Consider the following 24,736-nt stretch of genomic DNA (forward strand, 5'->3'; position numbering starts at 1 on the left):
ACAACTATCTTCTGATTTAAGTTCTTGGGCCATAACATAACGTTTATTTGCTCGATTTCGCTGAAATTTAACACAGTGTGCTTCGTTTTAAATATGGCCCAGATCGGTCTATATTTTGCTATAGCTGCGACATAGACTGATCTCCCGATTTAGAGCCTTGGACATATGAAAGGTGAATTTATTGTCCGATTTCGCTGAAAATTGGCACAGTGAGCCCTGTAAAGCTATTCGACATTCTTGCCCAAAAAAAATTTTTTTTTTTAACCGATGAATTTTGTACAAATAGTTGCGTTAAACCTTTACATAGCCTTCCTGAATAAGGTGGAGATCGGACTCTTTTTAGATATAGCTGTAATGGGTTCATAAGTGATGTATTTTTCACCATACAATGACAAAATGTATTCGAGGTGATGGGTATCCAAATTTCGGCCCGGCCAAACTCAATGCCTGTTTTGGAGTCGGTAAAAACTTCGTTCGATTTATATCGAGCTTTCACAGAGATCTCACTATACAAGTTGTTGTAGATGGGTTCTCATCAGATGAGTATACATTGACCGCAGGTGTGCCACAAGGCTCTGTCCTATCCCCTTTCCCTTCCCTTTTTCTTATTTTTTTATTTGACGATATATTGGGTCAGACTTCGAAACCAGTCTACTCATTTGCCAATGACAGCAGTCTGTGTCATTCATATTTATTTGACCATAGGCCCAGTCCTCAAGAAATTGTGGACAGGATGCGCATTATAAATGAGACGCTCTCCCAGGATTTATTGGCCATTTCCGAGTGAGGTAGAATGAACAGAGTAGACTTTAACGCACAGAAGACGCAGTGCTATTTCTAGTCTCACAAGCGATTCACTGATCCACTTCAATCGTCGATATTAATCTACGGTATGGATATTGAACACTCAGATGCTCTTGATGTTCTGGGCATGAAGATACAATGTGATGTCAGTTGGTTAAAACACGTATTCGAAGTGAAGCATTCAAGTGTTTGGGCTTTCTTTAGCGGTGCAAGAAATATTTCACCTCTTCTGATCTTCTCAATATTTATGCTACCTACATCAGGCCGAGGATGGAATATAACTCTCATACGTGGGCAGGAGCTCCAAAACCATCTTTGGAGCTACTTGACCGTGTTCAACGGAGAGCGATGGTGTTAATTGGGGACAGTAGGGTATCCAACTCTATTGCTTCTCTTGAACATCGTCGGAATGTGGGTAGTGTTGTATTGCTCTATCGTTATTTTCATGGCGTGTGTTCCAGGGAGGCCACCGTAGCGCAGAGGTTTGCATGTCCGCCTATGACGTTGAACGTCTGGGTTCGAATCCTGGCGAGACCATCAGAAAAAAATTTTCAACGTTGGTTTTCCCCTCCTAATGCTGGCAACATTTGTGAGGTACTATGCCATGTAAAACATCCCTCCAAAGAGGTGTCGTACTGCGGCTACTGCCCTTATCATTGAGCTTAAAACTTGAATCGGACTCCATTCATTGATATGTGAGAAGTTTGCCCCCGTTCCTTAGGGCAAAATTTTAATTTTTTTGCATTTTTGTGTTCCAGGGATATTCATCTTCATATCCCTGACGTTAGGATGTTCACCAGGAATACAAGACTTGCCAGGAACTCACACCCATTTGGAATCGATTGGCCAGTTGACCGAACCATGCATTAACGAGAAAATTCATTTTTCGACCGAACCATTTGTATGTGGAATCGACTTCCGGCTAATGTCTTTACCACCGACATTGACGTTCAGAAATTTAAGACGAATATCAATAAACACTACTCCCTCTTTTCCCCCTCCAACCCTAAACTTTCCTAATTGCCAACCCAATGCACTGCATATATAGGGGACAACCCCTGCGTGTTGGTTACGTGAAAAAATGGTATAATCTCTGTTATGTCATGTGGCTGTTCTTCACCCCAGATGTGATGGTTTTGCTTGTTTACGTATACAATTAGACAGTAATGGGCCCTATCGCCGAACACGGTATTTCCAGCGACATATGCCACAGAGCACTAATTTTAATAAAAAAAATCTAAGATTTGCAGTAATTTTTGTTTGTGAGTTTTTTCGAATGGGTCAAATTAACAACGCCGTGGTTGATTTTTTTCCATAGGTGTAGGGCTATTAAGCCAATTATAGTTTCTTGACTAACTTGTCAAAACAAAGGCAAAAAGTACTATTCCTTACAATAAGTAAGCAACCCCTATTTGCAATAATAATAGAAGACATATTTGTTAAGAAATTTCAAACAAGATATAATAATTGTGTCAATAAATAATTTACCCTAATAAAGCTTTAAAAACAAATAAAAAAATTGCCTATATTCTTCCTTCTTATTACATAACAAATATTACTAAATTAATTTTTACATATTTGTTTGCTCATACATTTTAGACTATATGCTTGAGCTAACTTCCTCATATCTTACATACGATGTTGTACTTAAATTTTAATTTAACCAAATAAATTTATTGGTATTATCTACGAGTACAAAAATGTGCTCATTTTGAACAGCAACTTCACTGCGAACTCTTCTCTCCTGTCGAGTGAATGGATTATGTTGTGTTACGGTTATGGCCCAGTCTGCATCCATGTGTTAAACTTTTTACTTGTTTTGTTCATTTCTGTTGTTGGCTACTTTACAACCTAAACTAATCCTTGGGACACCAAGGGCATCTAAGGACCCACATACGATTAACTGGTTGTGCAGTTGTATGGGTCTTCAGCCCGGAAATTGGGATGGTCCTCGTAGGGTTTGATGCCAGCGGCACGTTTTTCATCACGCACCTTCTCCACCTGTTGCATAACCCGCAGGAAATTGCCCCCAGCCAATTTGGTGAGATCTTCAATGGACCAGCCTACCCCAAGCAGCTCGGCAAAGAGGGTTGGATAAGAGGAGACATCTTCCAGGCCTTTGGGGGTGCTGTAAAAGACAGAGAGAATAGGAAGAAGAAAACAATTTATTAGCCAAAATTGCCTACGAAAAACAAAATGTCAGTATTCTCCAACTAATTCCAATCTCAGTTTCTGGCATGGCATATTTGAGTAAAAGATTTTCGTAATTTATTTGAAATTTATTCATATAATAAATGTGCATTTAGTCTTAGCCAAAGAGATAAAGAAAACAAACAAACCAGCCTAACAAGGGCAGCTGACAACACAATGGGTATTAGTTTGATACACCCAAAAAAATTTGCATACATAAAAATAAAATTGTTTTTGTTTGACATTAAATTTTGCGTCCAAGTACCTAGGGGGCCGTCCCAAACCGGCCCAAATTTACTGGCCAAAATCAAAAGTGGACCAATAGAGACAATATGGGACTCAACTGAAAGGTATTCGGGAGTAGGCGTTAAGTTCGGCCGGGCCGAACTTTGGATACCCACCACCTCGGGTATATATGTAAACCACCTTTCGTCAAAATCCGGTGAAAACTGGATACCTTCTACCCCATAGACCGATCTGTGCCATATTGCAGAAGTATGTGGGGGGGGGCTAAACTTAACTTATTGTCCCAAATTTCGACGACATCGGACTATAAATGCGCCTTTTATGGGACCAAAGCCTTAAATCGAGAGATCGGTCTATATGGCAGCTATATCCAAATCTGGACTGATCTAGGCCCAACTGAAGAAAGATGTCAAAGGACCTAACACAACTCACTGTCCCAATTTTTGGAAAAATCGGATAATAAATGTGGCTTTTTTGGGCCTAAGCTCCTAAATCGGCGGATCGGTCTATATGGGGGCTATATGAAGATATAGTCTGATATAGCCCATTTTAAAACATAATCTGCTTATGGACAATAAAAGAATCTGTGCAAAAATTCAGCTCAATATCTCTATTTTTAAAGACTGTAGCGTGATTTCAACAGACAGAGGGACAGACGGACGGACATGGCTAGATCGTCTTAGATTTTTACGCTGATCAAGAATATATACACTTTATAGGGTGGGAAATGGATATTTCGATGTGTTTCAAATGGAATAACAAAATGAATATACCCCCATCCTTCGGTGGTGGGTATAAAAATTGGGTTCAAATAACTGGGGGGCCGTCCCGAGCCCAAAAACGCACCACAAGTACCGCCAAAATTTGAAGTGGACCAACAAGGATAATATGGGACTCATCCAAAAAGTATTCGGGAATAGAGTACGAATATGATATTTAAAAAAAATGAGTCCAAGTACATAGGGGGTCGCCCCAAGCCCAAAACCGCCCAGATAGGCATATTGGACGATTATGTCAATACGGGACTCTAATGAGAAGTATTCGGGAGTAGATTACGAGTATCTAGGTGGCGTTCTACCTACAAAACCACCCCAAATAGGTACCCTCACCGATCACGTCAATGTGGGTATCGAACGAAAAAAACCTTTAATTTTGTACACAAGTGACAGGAGGAGATGGAGTAAATCCCGGCCTCATAAATGGTATTGGTGTATTATACATCTGAGAAATATAGTAAGCGTGGTGTTAATTGAGGCGCAGCGAAGCGGATTTCGTTTAGCTAGTCTATTATGTAAAAACAAGTAAGGATGGGCGAAATTCAGGCGAAACCGACATTTTCATTCCCTACACCACATTGGGTATGCAGGTAAAGTCGTCGAAACCGAAATTTACTTAATTTTGAAATGAAGAATTTTGACCAAAATCCGGACATATTGTGGGATTAGTAGAAACAAGTAAAAGCGTGCTAAGTTCGGCTATACCGAATCTTGGATTCGGCAAAAAATGTATGCTAAATAAATTCAGTTGAAAATGTCAAACCAGCAAAAATTAAAGCTTCTAGGAACCGAACAAGGATGATCGAGAGACCTGTAAACCGTTGGGAGCAATATCAGGTTATAGACTGATTTCGACCGTACTTAGCACAGTTGTTGGAAGTCGTAACAGAACACCGCATGCAAAATTTCAACCAAATAAGATGAAAATTGCGGCTTCCAGGGACTCAAGAAGTCAAAACAGGTGGTCGGTTTATAGGGGAGCTATATCCAAATCTGAATCCCGGCCGACACGGGATAACTATGAGCACCACACATGCTGGAACTTTGAGCTCTGACTTGTGTGGTATCCATCATTACCATGGAAAGTATTGAGTGCCAATGATGCTCGAGATGACAAGGCGAGTTATTGGCGCCCTCAAATAACCAATGGCCAACATCGGCGTCTGTTCCCAGGTTAGGGGAGGCTGGGAGCCAGCGTTGGATCTTGAAGCAAGAGGCTCGCAACAACGAAGGATATTTGTGCAATCTCACAAAACTATGCGGTTAAGGCGCTGGGCCAATAACCCGCCCCTGAAAAACTATGAGAACTACTATGAGGAACAAAGGAATAGTAACAAGTAAAAGCGTGCTAAGTTCAGCCGGGCCGAATCTTATATACCCTTCACCATGGAGCGCATTTGTCGAGTTCTTTTCCCAGCATCTCTTCTTAGGCAAAAAAGGATATAAGAAAAGATTTGCTCTGCTATTAGAGTCATATCAAGATATGATCCGGTTTGGACCACAATTAAATTATATGTTGGAGACCTGTGTAAAATGTCAGCCAATTCGAATAAGAACTGCGCCCTTTGGGAGCTGTATCGGGCTATAGACCGATTCAGACCATAATAAACACGTATGTTGATGGTCATGAGAGGATCCGTCGGATAATAATTGCGACCTCTAGAGGCTCAAGAAGTCAAGATCACAAATCGGTTTATATGGCAGCTATATCAGGTTATAAACCGATTTAAACCTTATTTGACACAGTTGTTGAAAGTAAGAATAGAATACGTCATGCAAAATTTCAGCCAAATAGGATAGGAATTGCGCCCTCTAGAAGCTCAAGAAGTCAAGTCCCCAGATCTGTTTATATGACAGCTATATCAGGTTATTAACCGATTTGAATCATACTTGACACAGTTGTTGGACATCATAACAAAATATTTCGTGCAAAATTTCATTCAAATCGGATAAGAATTGGGCACTCTAGAGGCTCAAGAAGTCAAGACCCAAGATCGGTTTATATGACAGCTATATCAGGTTCTATTCCGATTTGATTTGATATCATAACAAAACACGTCGTGCAAAATTTCATTCCAATCGGATAAGAATTGCGCACTGTAGAGGCTCAAGAAGTCAAGACCCAAGATCGGTTTATATGACAGCTATATCAGGTGAGGGACCGATTCGAACCATACTTGGCACAGTTGGTGGATATCATAGCGAAATACTTCTTGCAAAAATTCGTTCAAATCGGATAAAAATTGGGCCCTCCAGAGGCTCAAGAAGTCAAGATCCAAGATCGGTTTTTATGACAGCTATATCAGATTATAGACCGATTCGAACCATACTTAGCACAGTTATTGCATATCATAACAAAACGCGTCGGGCAAAATTTCATCCCAATCGGATAAGAATTGCGCACTCTAGAGGCTCAAGAAGTCAAGACCCACGATCGGTTTATATGGCAGCTATATCAAAACATGGACCGATATGGTCCATATACCAACCGACCTACACTAATAAGAAGTATTTGTGCAAAATTTCAAGCGGCTAGCTTTACTCCTTCGGAAGTTAGCGTGCTTTCGACAGACAGACGGACGGACGGACATGGCCAGATCGACATAAAATGTTGTGACGATCAAGAATATATATACTTTATGGGGTCTCAAACGAATATTTCGAGTAGTTACAAACAGAATGACGAAATAAGTATACCCCCCATCCTATGGTGGAGGGTATAAAAACGAACCCCCCCTCCAATGTTGACCACCCACGCAAAAGGACCATGATTTGCTAATCTGCACCTGGAATGTCCGCACTCTTTATAGAGAAGGTGCAGTATACGCGCTGGCGGATGTAGTAGAGAAATACAAGACAGATATTACCGCCTTGCAGGAAGTGCGATGGACTGGGAATGGCGTCACCGCAACACCAAACGGTGACGAACCATACTATAGCTGCCATAACACGAGGCATGAATTTGGCTGTGGATTTGTGGTTAGTCGGAGACTGAAACACCTTGTCTCCAGCTTTACTCCAGTGGTTTAGAGACTAGCCACAATCCGCATAAAAGCCAAATTTTTAAATATCATCCTTATTTAATCTCATGCCCCGACGGAAGACCAAGGATATATACGAGGAACCAAACTGATCACGTTGTAATAGATGGAAGGCATTCATCCAGCGTGTTAGGTATACGATCGATCGGTGGAGCCAATATAGATTCGGATCCTTACCTTATTGCAGCAAAGCTTCGGACCCGTTTGCACATGGCAAGGAAAGTACAATCTGACACTGCACGGAAGCTGGACATTGCAAAGCTGCAAACACAACAGATGGCAGCGGCATACTCCACTCGACTGACCCAACTGCTTGATGAATGTACTCCTTGTTCCGATGATATAATGGAGCAGTAGCAATCAATTTCCCATTCAATGAAACGTGCCGCGAAATCCGTACTTGAGTAGGAAAGCCATGGTACGACCAAGAGTGTCGAGATGCTACTGATGCCAATAATGCGGCATATAGAGCAATCCTGCAATCACTAGCAACGCGCCAGATAAAGGAGAGGTATCGGGAGATAAGGAAGGAGGGAAAACGTCTATTCCGCAGAAAGAAAAAGGAAATGGAAAGACGTGAGTGTGAGCGAATTGAGATGTACAGGAGTCAAAATTAAGTCCGGAAATTCTTCCAAAGAATTAAACATCAAACCGATGGCTTTGGTACAGGCATATCCTCCTGCAGAGACAAAGAAGGAAATCTGGTAACTGACACAGATAGCATGCTGAGGATATGGAACGAACATTTTACCCAACTGCTAGTGCCCGAAGTTGGCGGTGAAAAGGATACCAAAAAATTGGGAAAATTGGATTGTCAAAAGTATGTTATTTTTCATAGCTCAAAAATCAAACAAAAATTTTTCTCAAAATTCTTGGGAGTGAGATTTCTAGAAACCGTTTTAGAGTCTTGTTCAATTTGATGATCTCTTTATAAAAAAAAGAAAAAACAATAATTTTGAAATTTAATAATTTTCGCCCTAACGGGAAAAAAAATTAAAAAAATTTATGCTCGGAGTTGACTTCGAAGTGGCAGTGGGAGTCGAGAAATCTTCCCGAAGTCGTAGTCGATTAAAAGTTGCCCGACTCCGCAGCCCTGGTGGAAAATATTTAGTTGCAAGAAGCTAAACATTTTTTGCCCAATTTTCTTTGCCCAAAATGCAATAGCTTGACTTGCATGACATGTGGTTTCAACAAGACGGTGCCACATGCCACACAACACGAGTAACAATGGACTTATTGAGAGGCGAGTTCGGTGAACATTTTATTTCACGTTCGGGAGCGGTCAATTGGCCGCATAGATCGTGCGATTTAATGCCTTTAGAATATTTTTTGTGGGGCTATGTTAAAGCTCATATCTAAACAGACAGGCCTGCTCCAATTAACGCTATGGCAGACATTATTGAATCATTTATTCGCGAAATACCGGACGAAAGTTGTTAAGAGTATGCCAAAATTGTATTAAGCGGATGGACCATTGGAGGCCCAGTCACTGTCAACATTTGTATGAAATAATCTTCAAAGTCGGAGTCGAGTAAAAATTGCTGCCCTGGGAAAAAATATATAGTTGCAAGAAGCTAAACTTGTAGACTTTTGTAGAATGTTGTTAAGATTTCCGTTTAAATTTTTTTTAAAGTGCAAACCCTTTGCTATCCTGCAGAATAAAATTGTTTTGATGGGTTAAGAGTGGGTAGAGAAATAACTCTTACATACTACAATTTTGCTATAAATATTGTTGCCTTGTCAATCTGTTGTGGAAAAATAGTTTTGTAACCAAGGACATTGAAGCTTGCCTGCTATCATGAGTAGGTGGTGGTGGCGGTATTTTGTATGAAATTAAGAAACAAAGTCATACAGAATAAATTTACCGCTTGAATATAGATGCATATTCATTGAAATTTTTTCCATGGCTAGATTATTTTGTATGTATCGCAAATTTAGTTATCTACAACATTCCTAAAAATTTCCAGTTTGACTATATGTAGATGGAAAATATACACTACAAAAGCATTACATAATAAACATTATATTGAGATATGAAAACTAGTTTTAAAATGTGTGCATAGAGTAAGTTAACCACTATAACAGTGGTGTTTAAGTCATGGTGCTTGCATACCGTTTACAGTAGTTTTGATTTACCTGGAAATCGTTTTAAATTTCTGACAACTACTACTTTTTAATATTTCTGCCAAAAATCCAAAAAAGTGAATTATTCCCCAATACTATATACAAATTGCGAATTTTATTAAACGACCAACAATACTTGGAGAGAAACATTATTTTCACTAAGATTTTTTATTTATTGGCCCCAAGATATAAGTATCACAACTAAGTCTAGCGACAATTGTCAAACACACACACAAGCTTTCAACGTGTGAGGAATAAAAGAAAATCGAGGTTTTTACTTATACATTCACAAAAATGTAAGAAATATGTTATTAAATATTTAGCTATTTGCATTGAATCGGAAAACTGCAAATTTTTAGTCGCTTGAACATATTGAAGATATATTCGAATTTCGCTTTGCAGCCCCAAAGTGAGAGCTCAACATGTTTTGGTTGCTAAGTCAAAACTACTCACTTGCAATTCTTTCAAAAGCTCCAGTTACTGCATCCGATGACCGACCTCTGATATCGATGTCGTTGACATAGGAGAGTAGCAGGTGTTGTCTTGTGAATATGTGCCATATCCATTCATATCTGCATCTCTTATAATCTTCTCCAGCAGGCTATTAAAGAGATCACACGATAAGCTGTCTCCTTGTCTTAAACCTCGCTTGGTATTGAATGGTTTAAAGAGGTTCGTTTCTATTTTTACTGTGGAACGTATATCAGCAAGTGGCATCATGCAGCAAATTGCAAATTTTGCCCATGAATATTCCACTAAGGAAAAGGGGAAAACTTCTCACATATCACATGATAAATTCACTCTAGACCAGATATTCACACTGCGCGAAATCCATCTCTTTGTTGACTACAAAGCCGCTTTCGATATCCCATACGTTCAAAATTGTTCAAGCCACGTCTGAGTTTGGTATCCCTGCAAAAGTAACAAGCCTCTGCATGATTTTGGAGGCCACCGTAGCGCAGAGATTAGCATTCAACATCAAGCAGTTGGGTTAGTCGAGTGGAGTATGCCGTTACTATCTGTTGTGCAGTCTCAGATCGTACTTTCCTCACCATGTTCAAACTGGTGCGAACTTTTGCTGCAACAAGGTAATGATCCCATTCTACAGGGTGGCTGATGAATATTGCTACAATGATGAATATTGCTACATTTTTTTTTCGGTGTATGGAATACATTTTTCTTTTATTCATGTTAAATTAAATTATTAAATTAATTATTAAATTATTATTAATTAAATTAATTAATTAATTAATTAAATTAATTATTAAATTATTATTATTAAATAGAAAAAAAGTTATTACATTTTTTTTTGGTAGCGGCTTTCATCAGCCACCCTGTATATTCGCTCCACGGATTGATCGTACATCTAACACGATGAATGAATGCCTTCCATCTATCACAACGTGTTTAGTTCCTCGTGTTTTGATTGGGTGACAGCCATGTGGCTGTGTGAATCCTTCGATGTTGGAATCTAGTGCTCCCAACAATCATGTCCTTTGCCGCGGCGAAGTTGCGTAGGCTAAATTTTCCGGCTGTTGGGCCAAAGATATTTTCCTTCCCTATTATCGCATTAACATCTCCCACAACGATTTTGATATCATGGGTGGGACAACGGTCATATTGCCTTTCTATGCACTCGTAGAAAATTTCCTTGCCTTCCGTTGGGGCATGGGCGCAAATAAGGCTGATGTTTGAAGAAGTCGGCCTTTATGCGGATTGTGGCTAGCCTCTCATCCACCAGCAGTTAACCAGGAGACAAGGTGTTTCATTCTCCGTCTAATCACAAATCCATAGCCAAATGTATGCCTCGTCTCATGGCTGCTGTAAATAGGGAGTCATCACTCGGTGTTGTTATGTAGCCCTTCCCGAGCCATCGCACTTCCTGTATGGTTGTAATGTCTGCTGTGTACTTCTCCAATACATCCATCAGTGCGAACACTGCACCCTCTCTATAAAAAGTGCGGACATTCCAGGGACAGATACCCAAATCATGGTCCTTAAAACGTTTGCTGGGGTCGTCAACATAGGGGGATTCGTTTTTGTTCTTCTTCGTTTTTTCAAAGTAATTTCTTCAGGTTTTTCGAGCGATGGGCTACTTACCCGAAGCCCCAACCTATCTTCTTATCGTTTTATAGAGACTATAGAACACCTTCTGTGTGTGTGCACCGCCCTAGCAGTCAGAAGGAGTTTGAGGTACTGTAGTTTCTCATTTCTTTGAGAACCTCTCTGATTTAGCGGATGTGAACATTCGCAAGTTATTGGGCTTTTTAAAGCGATCTGGATGGAACTAGAAGGCATCTTCCTTGCCTGAACTAGAAGGCATCTTCCTTGCCTGATTTCGCCGAAATTTAGCATAGCGAGTTGTGTTAAACCCCTCGACATCCAAAAAGGACAATATTTGGATTTAGCTATCATATATGCCGATCTTCCGATTTGAGTTCTTAGGCCGATAAAAGGTGTGTGTTTTACCTGATCCCGCTGAAATTTAGCACAAGTTGTATTAGGTCCTTAGACATTTATACCGAGTATAGTTAAGATCGGACTATATATGGGGATATGAGTGTCTTAAATATCGATCTCCCAATTTAAGTTTCAAGGCTCATAAAAAGGGCGGTGATTTGTCGACTTTTCCAAAATTAGGCACAGCGAGCTGTGCAAGGCCCATGGATATCATTGTTCCAGATGGCGCAGATCGGCCTTTATTTGAATAGAGCGACCATATACACTGTCCTCCCGATTTAAGGTATGGTACCGTAAAACGTGTATTTATTACCCGATTTCGCTGACATTCGGTACAATGAGTGTTTGTTTCACGATATCCGTACCGAGTACGGTGCAGAAAGACTACATGTAGATGTTGCTGCCATATTTGCCGATATCCCGGTTTAGGTTCTTGGTGCAAAAAAATTTGGATACAGCCACAATATAGACCGCTTTCGTATTTATTACAGTGCTAACGTTTAATACAGTGAGTTGTTTGAGAATCCTAAACGAATATGGTATAGTTCGGACTATGAATTGTGTAAGACCCCTCAGGTACGTGCCGACTTTGATCTGGATCGGTGCATTTTTCAACAAATTTTGACGAAATATGGTTAATATACATGTATATCCGAGTTGTTGGGAATCCAAAGATCAGGCCACCCGAATTTAATGCCTTTTAATTTGTTAATTTTTCACTTAAAGTATAACCCCTTTACAGAATTTACCAAAATTTAGCTTTACCACGTCACCATTGATGACTTAGTCGATAATCTTTCAATTGTTAAATGAAAAATGCGTTCAAGGTATCCATGCAACACAGAGTAAAAACTATCAAAGGCAAATGAATGAAAGCTAACCTTTTACATAGTTTCATACAAAGCAAAGGCTTTCCATCTCATTCCATGTCAGAAAATATTGACACTCCGATTTATTTTTGTTTACTTTAGACGTGAGTCCTTCGTCCATACAGACATAGAAACTCTTCACCCGCCAGTTGATAAACAGCAATTTCAACAAATAAACCTTTCAATACGATGGAATTTATTTCGAACATTTGTTTTTCATTTGTGAGTGATGGTGTTTCAGTTGTGCTCCCCAAAGGATAGAGAAATAGGTGGGGCGTACAGTGGGTATAGTTTTTACATTTTGTTTGTTTAGAAAAGATGGAAAGGTCACACTTATTCATTATACACCTACTCACAATTTTTGCTCGTAACTTTAGCTGTATTAATGGAAATCGGGCGATTCAAATATATAAAATCTATATCCAAATCTGAACCGATTTTTACGTAGTTTGACAAAAGAGTTTTAATGGGAAACAAAATAATGCGGCCAACAAAATTTTAATGAAATTTTCTGTCGACAAAATTATAATAATTTTTTTTTAAAATGTCAATAAATTGTTTTTTTGAAGACAAAATTTCAATAAAATGTTTCCTAGACAAAATGTTGCTCAGCCCTGGCTCTCCTGGAAATATATTCACTTAAAGAAAAACGGCGACCTGCCATCACTTCATCTGCCTTTCGACTTTCCGACACCGCCACCCACGTGCTATGCGAACTCTCACCACATTTCGTGGGGTAGTACCATTACTAATAAGCAGGGCCTAGCCCTGGCAGAGTTCTTGAATACTAGCGACCTAATAACACTTAATATTTGTAACACCGCTACCTTTGTTAAAAGGATTAGGGAGGAGGTTTTAAATGTGACAATGTGTTCGGAAAATCTAATCGATGAGGTTTTGGAATGGATTCTCTTCATGGAAAACTCTTTCTCTGACCATCGCTACATTAGGTTTAGAATAGCACGGCCAACGCCGAATCCGATAAGCTTCCATAATACGCTGAAAACCAAGTGGCCAAAATTCGAAAGACTACTCAGAAGAAGACTTGGGCAAGATAATTTAGATTGTCCAAGCATAGAAGACATTGACGAAAATGTCAACAGGATTACGAATGCACTGGTGGAGTCCTTCGAAGATAGTTGTCCTCTTCGAGAAAGGAAATCAGCCCAAGAAACCGACCGGGGAGATTCGCAATGCTGGGAAAGAGGTCCGCAGACTTTTTAACAGAGCACGTCGTAAAAACACCTGAGTGTTTTGCTGGATAGGATATTGAACTCAAATCCAATATTTTGGAAAGGGCAAGAAAGGCCACTCTTGCCCTGTACATCTGCAAGGGAGCCATTGGCAAAAGTTGGGGGTTAGGCCGTGGGTCATGCATTGGGTATATACTGCAGATGTCAGACCCATAATGCTAAATGGTGTTGTGGTCTGGTGGACGGCGCTTCAATAGTCCATCTACTGCTCAATATTTAACCGGTGCATCACAGCCGTACTGAGGACGACACCATCTGATGCGCTGAATTTAATCGTATGCCCCTGAACATTGTGGCTAGACAAATTGCAGCGACCACTGCCGTGAGGTTAAGGGAGCTTTCTCATAGGTCATGTGGCGGCTACGGACACTGTGTTATACTTGATACAATATCCGATATTCCAGGCAGTGTGGATTACACCCTGAGCCGCATTTTGATAAAAATTACTGTACCACAATTCCTGATAGAACCGATTGGAACTACGATATCCCTGGTAACAGATGTTACATAGACTTTTATGGTTCCAAACTAGAAGACCAGGTGGGCTTGGGGGTGTACTCTAAAGATCTAGAAGTGGTCATATCAAAAAGGTTACCCGATCACTGCAGTGTGAATCAAGTGGAGATCCTTGCAATTAAGGAAGCGGTGGAATGGCTGAGATATAATGTCATCACGACGATTGGCATAAATATCTTCTCAGACAGACAGACAGCCATTAAGTCCCTGGAGAACGTATTTCTGAACACAAAAACAGCCCTTGACTGTCGCAGATCTCTCAACGAGATGGCTGAACAGTTCAAAATTCACCTGTTCTGGGTGCCGGGCCACACAGATATCCCAGGAAATTGTAAAGCGGACGAGCTTACGAGACTTAGAACTACCCTACATATTCCAGGGATACTGGAATCTGTGGGTATACCTCTAGCGACATGTGAGCTAAGTTTTCAGGATCAGGCCCGAAGGACAACGAATGATAGATGGTCACAAAGAGGGCGTTGTGAGAATTTTAAAACTATGTGGCCTAATCTAAACTTGAAGAGGTCTACTGCTTTGCTGTCATTGGTCACTGTCTAATCGGAAAACATGCTGACAGACTGAAGGTGGCCAGCAACGACTTTTGCAGAAGGTGTGAGGACATCGAAGAAGAAGAGACTATAGAACACCTTCTGTGTGTGTGTGTGTCCCGCACTAGCAGTTAGAAGGAGATCCACTTTAGGTTCCCATTTCTTTGAGAACCTGTCCGATTTAGCGGATGTGAAAATTCGCAATCTATTGGGCTTTTTAAAGCGATCTGGATGGTTCAACGGTAGGAACTAGAAGACATCTTCCTTCTTCTGTTCCTGTGGTATCACAATGGACGAAAATGTCTAAGTGAATCTGATGGCAGACTACCACTTAAACCTAAACTAACCCAACGTCGTAAAAAAGCGGAAGTTTATTGGGATGTGTATTACTCACTGCTCAATTAACTCAATAAGATAACCAGAGCGGCAAAACGTGCCTCCTGGAAGCTTCTATGCGAACAGGTCGATATTGTTAATGACGCCGCCAAAATAAAAATATTTCTCTCAAAAACCCATGTCCAAACTGAAACTTTATTAGACGACATTGGAGTGAGAGCAGAGACAACAGAGGACATGTTGAGGCTTTTTATGAAAACCCAATTTCCATAGGATACGACGGGACATACGGATGTTGATCGAAGTTTTATAATTACGGAATTTGTGGTGAAGGAATCCATGAGAAGCTTCAAACCTTTTAAGTCACCCGGACCTGATGGAATATTTTCTGAGTTACTACAAAAAGAGGCCGACTATCTGGCGCCCCACCAGACCAATATTTTCACAGCGTGCCTAGGACTTGCATACACTCCAAAAGCCTGGCAGGAGGCAAGGGTGGCGTTTATACCCAAGCCCGTCAAGGCAAGTTATGCAACACTAAAGGCTTACAGACCCTTAAGCCTTACGTTCTTTCTACTCAAAACCATGGAACGTATTGTGGACACCATGATAAAGAGTATGACATCCAACGAACTCCTCAAATACAAACAGCATGTCTATGAGAGGGGAAGGTCGTTGGAGACTGCCCTGCACGAGGTTGTGCATAAAATAGAAGAATCCTTCGATGCCAAAACGTACACCCTGGTGGGTGTGGGAGTTACTACAAAAAGAGGCCGACTATCTGGCGCCCCACCAGACCAATATTTTCACAGCTTGCCTAGGACTTGCATACACTCCAAAAGCCTGACAGGAGGCAAGGGTGGCGTTTATACCCAAGCCCGTCAAGGCAAGTTATGCAACACTAAAGGCTTACAGACCCTTAAGCCTTACGTTCTTTCTACTCAAAACCATGGAACGTAGTGTGGACACCATGATAAAGAGTATGACATCCAACGAACTGCTCAAATACAAACAGCATGTCTATGGGAGGGGAAGGTCGTTGGAGACTGCCCTGCACGAAGTTGTGCATAAAATAGAAGAATCCTTCGATGCCAAAACGTACACCCTGGTGGGTGTACGTACTTGATGGGGTCTTAGACGCATATTTCGAGTTGTTACAAATAGAATGACGAAATTAGTATAACCCCAACTATAGTGGAGGCTATAAAAAGTAACATCCAGAAAGAAAATCTATACTAGGAATTCCGTGCTACTTACAAAATCCTTAACTGTTTTTCATATCACTCCCCTAAGCTGTCTGTCTGTCGAAAGCTCGCTAACTTTCGAAGCAGTAAAGCTAGCCGCTTGAAAATTTGCACAAATACTTTTTATAGATATAGCACGGTTGGGCTTGTAAATTGGCTATATCGGTCCGTGTTTTATTATAGCAGCCATATAAACCGATCTTGGGTCTTGACTTCTAGAGCCTCTAGAGGGCCTCCGACTTGACTGAAATTTTGCAAGTGGTGTTTTGATACCACTTCCAACAACTGTGCCAAGTATGGTTCAAATCGGTTCATAACCTGATCTTATAAACCGATCTTGGTTCTTGACTTCTTCAGCTTTTAGAGGTCGTAATTCTCATCCGATTTGGCTGTAATTTTGCAAGTGGTATTTTGGTATCACTTCCAACAACTGTGCTAAGTATGGTCCAACTCAGTTTATAACCTGGTATAGCTGCCTATCCTGGCTTAAACCGATCTTGGATCTTGATTTCATGAGCCGCAATTCTACTATGATTTGGCTGAAATTTTGCATGATGAGTTTTGCAATGACTTCCAAATATAGTGCTATGTATGGCGCAAATCGGTACATAACCTGATATAGCTGCCATATAAACCGATCTGGGATTGTGACTTTATGAGCCTCCATAGGTCACAATTCTCATTCGATTTGACTGAAAATTTGTACAACGGCTACTTCCATGACCTTCAACATACGTGTTCAATATGATCTGAATCGATCTATAGCTTGATACAGCTCCCATATAAACCGATCTCCCGATTTTGCTTCTTGAGCCCCCACAAGGCGCAATTCTTATCCGTTCAATTCATTTATGATGACGAATCGGACTGTAATTTGATATACCTTCAATAGCATAACAGTTCTTATTCCCTATTTTTATTTTTTGTTTCCCTAAAAAGAGATACCGCGCAAAGAACTCGACAAATGCGATCCATGGTGGAGGGTATATAAGATTCGGCCCGGCTGAACTTGGCACGCTCTTACTTGTTAGTTTTTAGGGCGCACAACAAGCCGATAACTGGCTTAGGTGTATGTCTATAGTGGCATGGGACATATTAATATCTGCACCCTCTTTTCAACCTAACCTACTTGATGGTGCATACCATTGTCATGAAGTGTTGTAAAGGTCTAATTTACAACAAATATTTGTAATTTTTTGTCGTCCCACTGTATGCAGTTGAATCAAGTATTACTGCAAACATGCTAAAGCTATAGAAAAACTGCAAAGGGATCAATGAGAAAACTCACTTAAATTTTCAAAACATAGCAAAGCAAAGATGCATTGGAATCAATGAAAATATGTGTGGATTCTTGGGTGTGTGTGTGTGTGTGTCGCTTTTGTTATATGTGTCGAGTAGGTACATGAAAGTAAAAACGAAACGATTTGTAGCTTGAAGTTTGGTTTAATGTGTGTGAGTGTGTCCATGTGATTTACCTTACAAAAACACAAACAGAAAAAGAGAAAAAAAAAAACATCATCCATCAGCTAAGTGTAGTACACTATGTGGTACGAGCACTACTATGTTGCCATCACGAAAAGAACGAACCAAAGAGACCGACTCACGGAATGAGTGAGTGAGTGATGGTTGCATTGAGGCAAGACGACTGAATGAATGGATTATAACACAGAAAATTGTGTTAAAGGGTCCGATGTGATGATGTTGTGGATTTAAGCCAAACAGAGTTACACAGATTTATGTCACCTACAACGTTACAGCACACTCACTAACACTAACACTCACACTGACAGCAAGCAATACATTCTTGCAGTAGACTCATCCATACGTATCCAATACATTATTGAAGCTTTTCAATCATTTATCTTTTTCATGATTCCCTTGTTCAAAGGAATTTTCTGTAGAAAAGATTTGCAAATGCGACATTCTTTAGCTGCAGTAAGAATGGAGCAGAGAATGTCACCGCATAGACCTACCAAACTGGAATATCACTTTTCTTGTTATGGAATTGTTGTAAAAGACATTTAGCATATATCATGTGAGATGTCCTTTTAAAAGTGAGACAGACAGACAGACAGAGGGAGAGGGACAGAGTATGTATGTCGCTAATAGTTGAAATGATTAATGTTTATTTTTATGTCCTTAAAGAAATGTGTCTCATATATTTGATGTTAAGACAAAAGAAGTAGCCCCATTATGGTGTGGGCATGTCAAAGGAGTTGTAATGATAAATTTCAGTCATTTCTTAACTCAAAAGTCTTTAGCACATTCCCAAAGAAGAGGCATTGAAAGCAATTCTTTCATAAAGTTGATATACAGCTTTTAATCATTGTTTAAAGACTGAAAGTAAAAAAAACTAGTAAAAAGGCGTTAAGTTCGGCCGGGCAGAACTTTGGTATATATAAACGTTAAACACCTTTCGTTAGAGCCTAACGCAACTCATTGTCACAAATTTCGGCGAACTCGGACAATAAATGCGCCTTTTATGAGCCCAAAACCTTGAATCAAGAGATCGGTATATATGGCAGCTATATCCAAATCTGGACCGATCTGAGCCAAATTGAAGGGGACTGTCAAAGGGCCTAACACAACCGACTTTTCTAAATCACAGCAAAATCAGATAATAAATGCGCCTTTTATGGGCACAAGACCTTAAATCGAGAGATCGTTATATATGGCAGCTATATTTAAATCTGGACCGATATGAACCAAATTGAAGAAGAATTTCGTCTTAGACCCATAAAAGTCGCATTTATTATCCTATTTTGCTGAAATTTGGGGCAGTGCGTTGTGTTAGTCCCTTCGATATCCTTCTTCAATTTGGCCTAGATCGAGTTCAGATTTGGATATAGCTGCCATATAAACCGATCTCTCGATTTAGGGTTTTGGGGCCATAAAAGGCGAATTTATTGTCCGATGGCGCCAAAATTTGGGACAGTGACTTAAGTTAAGCCCTTCAACATACTTCTGCAATATAGCATAGATCGGTTCAGATTTGAATTTAGCTGCCATATAGACCGATCCGCCGATTTAGGGTCTAAGGCCCATAAAAACCACATTTATTATCCGATTTTGCTGAAATTTGGGACAGTGAGTTTTGTAAGGCTGGTCGACATCCTTCTTCAATTTGGCCCAGATCGGTCCAGATTTGGATATAGCTGCCATATAGACCGATCTGTCAATTTAGGGTCTTAGGTCCATAAAAGTCACATTTATTATCCGATTTTGCTGAAATTTGGGACAGTGAGTTGTGTTAGGCTCTTCGACATTTTTCTGCAACTTGGCCACAATTGGTTCAGATTTGGATATAGCTCCCATATAGACCGATCTCTCGATTTGAAGTCTTGGCCCCATAAAAGGCGCATTTATAATCCGATTTCACCGAAATTTGACACAGTGACTTATGTTAGGCTTTTCGAAGCCTTTTTTTTTTTTGTAACTTTATATGAATATCAAGATTATTAATTTTTGGTATGATCGAAACGGAATATGTTCAAATGTTATGCAAACAATGTGACAAAATTATTATACCTCCCCTCCTCCCCCAATGGTGATTGGTATAAACTGGTAATATAGACGTTTTGCTCATTAGAATCTGATAGATGTAACCATTTCAGCTTTAATACCAATTTATTATTAAGGCTACAAAAACCACATTTTAACTTTTTAAGAGGATTATTGGCTGTGCTCATATCGTACCTATATCGATGGATGATTCCATACAAAAATATAAACAATTATTATTTAATTAGTTACATCGATACATTTTGTGTATGCATTAATTCAAAACATCTATAAGTATTCATAATCAGTTGTTTTGTGTAAATAATTCCTAACATTTGCATTTTTAAATTGCAGGGATTATTAGGGAAATCATGAAGTGGGAAATAGCTGCAAACAATTTTGGTTTAATTAAATGGTGTCGTTTATTGAAAACGATGCAAATATGAGAAGTAAACACTCGTAGTCTGCGGTAAACTTCTCAGTTGTTTTAAAGGATATAAATATTAAGAAAATTTGTAGAGTCTACTCTAATAGAAGAGTTCGGGACATCAAAGGATACAAGGAAGATTCTTAAATTGTAGAAGTCCAATAGCTATCGCATCGTAGTTTTGCAGAAGAATAGAGAGACTATTACCATTGTTAACTGCCACGTATCAAGGAGTTATTACCATGAGCTCGCCAACGAAGTGGAGAATGTGGACGGAGCCAACATGCGGCAACTATACCAGGTTATTGGACGCCTTGGAAAACTAGGTTGCAGTGAAAGATAACAATGGACAACTGCACAATAACATGCCAAAAGGTGAATGGGACACTTCGAATATATCAGCAATGTCGAACACGAAAATAACGATCTAGTCATAGACCAATAAACCATTAAAAGTCGTAAACATTAATTTGCCTAGCATTAAAGTAGTCAAAGGTGATAAAGTTTGACTAAAAAGAATCAAATAATATCTGACACTGAAATATCTGTCAAAATTGTCCAGCATTTGGTAAAAGATATATGGCAAAATTTTAGCTTTTTAATTGAATGGAAGATGAAAATATCATAATATTAATGCTAAGGAAAGAGTAAACTATATTAAAACTAGCCTCTCTTATGGAAAATGGTATAAAATCTTCCCATTCCTTTGGAGAAGGGTACTCCCAACCAAAAATGTTATTCAAAACAGCAAAAATGTTTGCTAAAACAGCAAAAATGTTTGCTAAAACAGCAAAAATGTTTGCTAAAACAGCAGTTTTGGTCTGCTGAAAATGGGAAAGCAGGCATTTCTTACTTCTATTTTGACTAGCAAAATTTGCCGTTTTGAGTACACAAGTCTGCTGACTTCTTATGGTTGCCTGTACTTGTTTTGATCACTTTAGGCATTTTTATACCTCCATCCATAGAATGGGAGTATACTTATTTTGTCATTCGGTTAGTAACTCCTTGTAATATTCCTCTGAGACCCCATAAAGCATATATATTCTTGATCGTTGTGCAATTTTAAGTCGATCTAGCCATGTCCATCCGTCTGTCCGTCCGTCCGTCAGTCCAACCGTCCGCCAGTATGTCAGCCGCCAGCAAGTCGCTTAAAATTTTGCACGAATACTTCTTATTAGTGTAGGTCAGTTGGGATTGTAAATAGGCCATATCGGTCCATGTTTTGATATAGCAGCCCTATAAATTTCAGCCAAATCTTATCCGATTTGGCTAAAATTTTGCATGAAGTTGCATGACTTCCAATAACTATGCTAAGTATGGTTCAAATCAGTCCATAACCTGATATAGCTGCCATATAAGCCGATCTTGAATCTTGACTTCTTGAGGCACTATAGAGCGCATTCCTTACCCCATTTGGCTGACATTTTGCAAGAGGTGTTTCGTTAAGACTTACAACAACTGTGCCAAATATAGTTTTTCTTGACCCATAAACTGATATAGCTGCCATGTAAACCGATCTGGGATCTTGACTTCTTAAATATATAGAGGTTGCAATTGTTATCGTATTTGGCTGAAATTTTGTACAACGACTTCCCTCATGAACTTCAACATACGTGTCAAATATGGTCCTAATCGGTCTATAGCCTCATACCGAGCTCCCTGTTTTTTTTCTTCAGCCCCATAAGAACGCAATTTTCATTCGAATTAGCTGAATTTTTACAAAACTACTTCTACTATGGTCTCTAACATTCAGTTCAATTATGGTCCGAATCGGACGATAACTTGATATTATAGCTCCAATATTAGAGTAATTTTTCCCTTTTATCCAATGTTTGCCTAAAAAGAGATATTGGGAAAATAACTCGACAAATGCGATCCATGGTGGAGGGCATAAAAGATTCGGCCTGCCGAATTTAGCACGCTTTTACATGTTCAGAATTTTTTTTAGAAATTTAGTTGGAACAGCAGCAAAGGTCACTAAAACTACAATTTCCTTTGGGAAAGGGAACTAAAACTACCCTTTCTTTTGGGAAGGGTACTAAAATTAGCCTTTCCTTTGAGAAAGGGTACAAAAACTACACCTTTCCTTTGGGAAAGGGTACCAAAACTATATTTTTCTTTGGCAAAGGGTACTAAAACTAACCTTCTTAGGGAAAGGATACCTAAACTACCCTTACCATTGGGAAAGGGTACTAAAACTACAATTTCTTTTGGGAAACTGTACTAAAACTACCATTCCCTTACGAAAAGTGTACTGAAGCTTCTTTCCGATACCAAAGGGCACCAAAATAACCCTCTCCTTTGGAAAAGGGTACTTAAACTACCCTTTTCTTTGGGAAAGGGTACTTAAACTACCCTTTCCTTTGGGAGAGGGTACTAAAACCATTCTACACTTTGGAATGGCTACTAAATCTACCATTTTCTTTGGGATAAGGTACTGAAACTACTCTTTCCTTTTTGAAAGGGTAATAAAACTACCCTTTCCTCTTTGAAAGGGTAATAAAACTACCCTTTTCTTCGGGAAAGGGTACTAAAACTACACTTTCCTTTGGGAAACTAAAACCACCCTTACCTTCAGGAAAGTCTACTAAAACTACCCTTTCCTTTGGGAAAGGGTACTAACTAACTAACTACTAAAACAACCCCCTCCTTTAGGAAAGGGTACTAAAACAACCCTTTCCTTTGAGAAAGGGTACTAAAACTACCATTTCCTTTTAGAAAGGGTACTTAACCTTCCCTTTCCTTCGAGAAAGTGTACTAAAACTATTCTTTCCTTTGGGAAAGGGTACTAAAACTATTCTTTCGTTTGGGAAAGGATAACAAAACTACCCTTTCCTTTGGGAATGGGTACTAAAACCACCTTATCCTCTGGGAAAGGGTACTAAAACTACACTTTCCTTTGGGAAAGGGTACTAAAACTACCCTTCCTTTGGGGAACTAAAACCACTCTTTCTTTCAGGAAAGGGTACTAAAACTACCCCTACCTTTGGGAAAGGGTACTAACTAAGGTGTACTAAAACAACCCTTTCCTTTGGGAAGGGGAACTAAAACTGCCCTTTCCTTTTGGGAAAGGGTACTAAAACTACCCTTTCCTTTGGGAAAGGATACTAAAACTATTCTTTCCTTTGGGAAAGGGTACTAAAACTATCCTTTCGTTTGGGAAAGGGTAACAAAACTACCCTTTCCTTTGGGAATGGGTAATAAAACCACCTTATCCTCTGGGAAAGGGTACTAAAACTACAATTTAATTTGCGAAAGTCTACTGAAACTTTCCTTTCCTTCGGGAAAGTGTACTAAAACTACGCTTTCCTTTGGAAAAGGGTACTAAAACTATCCTTTGCTTTGGGAAAGGGTACTAAAACTATCCTTTCGTTTGGGAAAGGGTACTAAAACTATCCTTTCGTTTGGGAAAGGGTAACAAAACTAACCTTTCTTTTGCGGAAGGGTACTAAATCTAACTTTTCCTTTTGGGAAAGGGTACTAAAACTACACTTTTCTTTGGCAAAGGGTATTAAAACTACCCATTTTAGGCAAAGGGTACTAACACTACTCTTTCCTTTGGGAATGGGTGCTAAAACTACCCTTTACTAGGAAAGGGTACTAAATCTACCAGATGAAAGGGTACTAAAACTATCCTTTCACAGGGGAACGGGTACAAAAGATACCCTTTCACAAAGAAAATAAAGTGAAAGGGTAGTAAAACAACCCTTTTCTTTTGGAAAAAATCCAAAACTACCCTTTCTTTAGGGCATTGGTACTAAAACTATCCTATCTTTGGAAAGGGCACTACAACAACCCTTTCCATTGGGAAAGGGTACTTAAACCAACCTTTTCTTTTGGAAAGGGTGCTAAAACTACAATTTCCGTTTGGAAAGGGCACTAAAACTATCCTTCTCTCTGAGAAAGGGTATAAAAACTGCTCTGTCCCAAAGGAAAAGGTACTAGAACTGCTTTTTCTCAAAGGAAGGGTAAGGAAAGGTTTCCAAAGAAAAGTGAACTAAAACTACCTATTTCCAATAGGAAAGGGTACTGAAACTTCTTTTAGAAAAGGTAACAAAACAATCCTTTCCTTTGGAAAAGGGTATTTATACTACCCTTTCCTTTGCGAAAGTTTACTTCAATCATCAGTTCCTTAGGAAAAGGGTACAAATACTACACTTTCCTTTAAGAAAGGGTACTAAAGCTACTGTCGTTTGGGAAAGGGTACAAATACTACACTTTCCTTTGGGAAAGGGTACTAAAACTACCTTTTCTTTGGGAAAGGCCACTAAAGCTACCCTTTCCTTTGGAAAAGGGCACTAAAACTACCCATTCTTTTGGGAAAGTCTACTTAAACTATCTTTCCCTTGGGAAAAGGTACTAAAACTACCTTTTCTTTGAGAAAGGGTAGTAAAACTACAT

General features: G+C 39.5%; 1 protein-coding gene across 1 annotated transcript in view; it reads right to left on the bottom strand.

Moving 5' to 3' along the window:
• Positions 1-318: 318 nt before the first annotated feature.
• The window catches only part of LOC106090476 (putative uncharacterized protein DDB_G0277255), a 541,420-nt gene continuing 517,002 nt past the window's right edge, over positions 319-24,736 (bottom strand). Inside the window, exon 10 of the mRNA XM_059365826.1 lies at positions 319-2,932. Within this exon, the coding sequence (XP_059221809.1) occupies positions 2,704-2,932 (229 nt within the window). The 3' untranslated portion in view covers positions 319-2,703. The remainder of the gene's footprint in view (positions 2,933-24,736) is intronic.

This window comes from Stomoxys calcitrans, chromosome 3, assembly GCF_963082655.1.
Source record: "Stomoxys calcitrans chromosome 3, idStoCalc2.1, whole genome shotgun sequence".
Classification (NCBI taxonomy): domain Eukaryota; kingdom Metazoa; phylum Arthropoda; class Insecta; order Diptera; family Muscidae; genus Stomoxys; species Stomoxys calcitrans.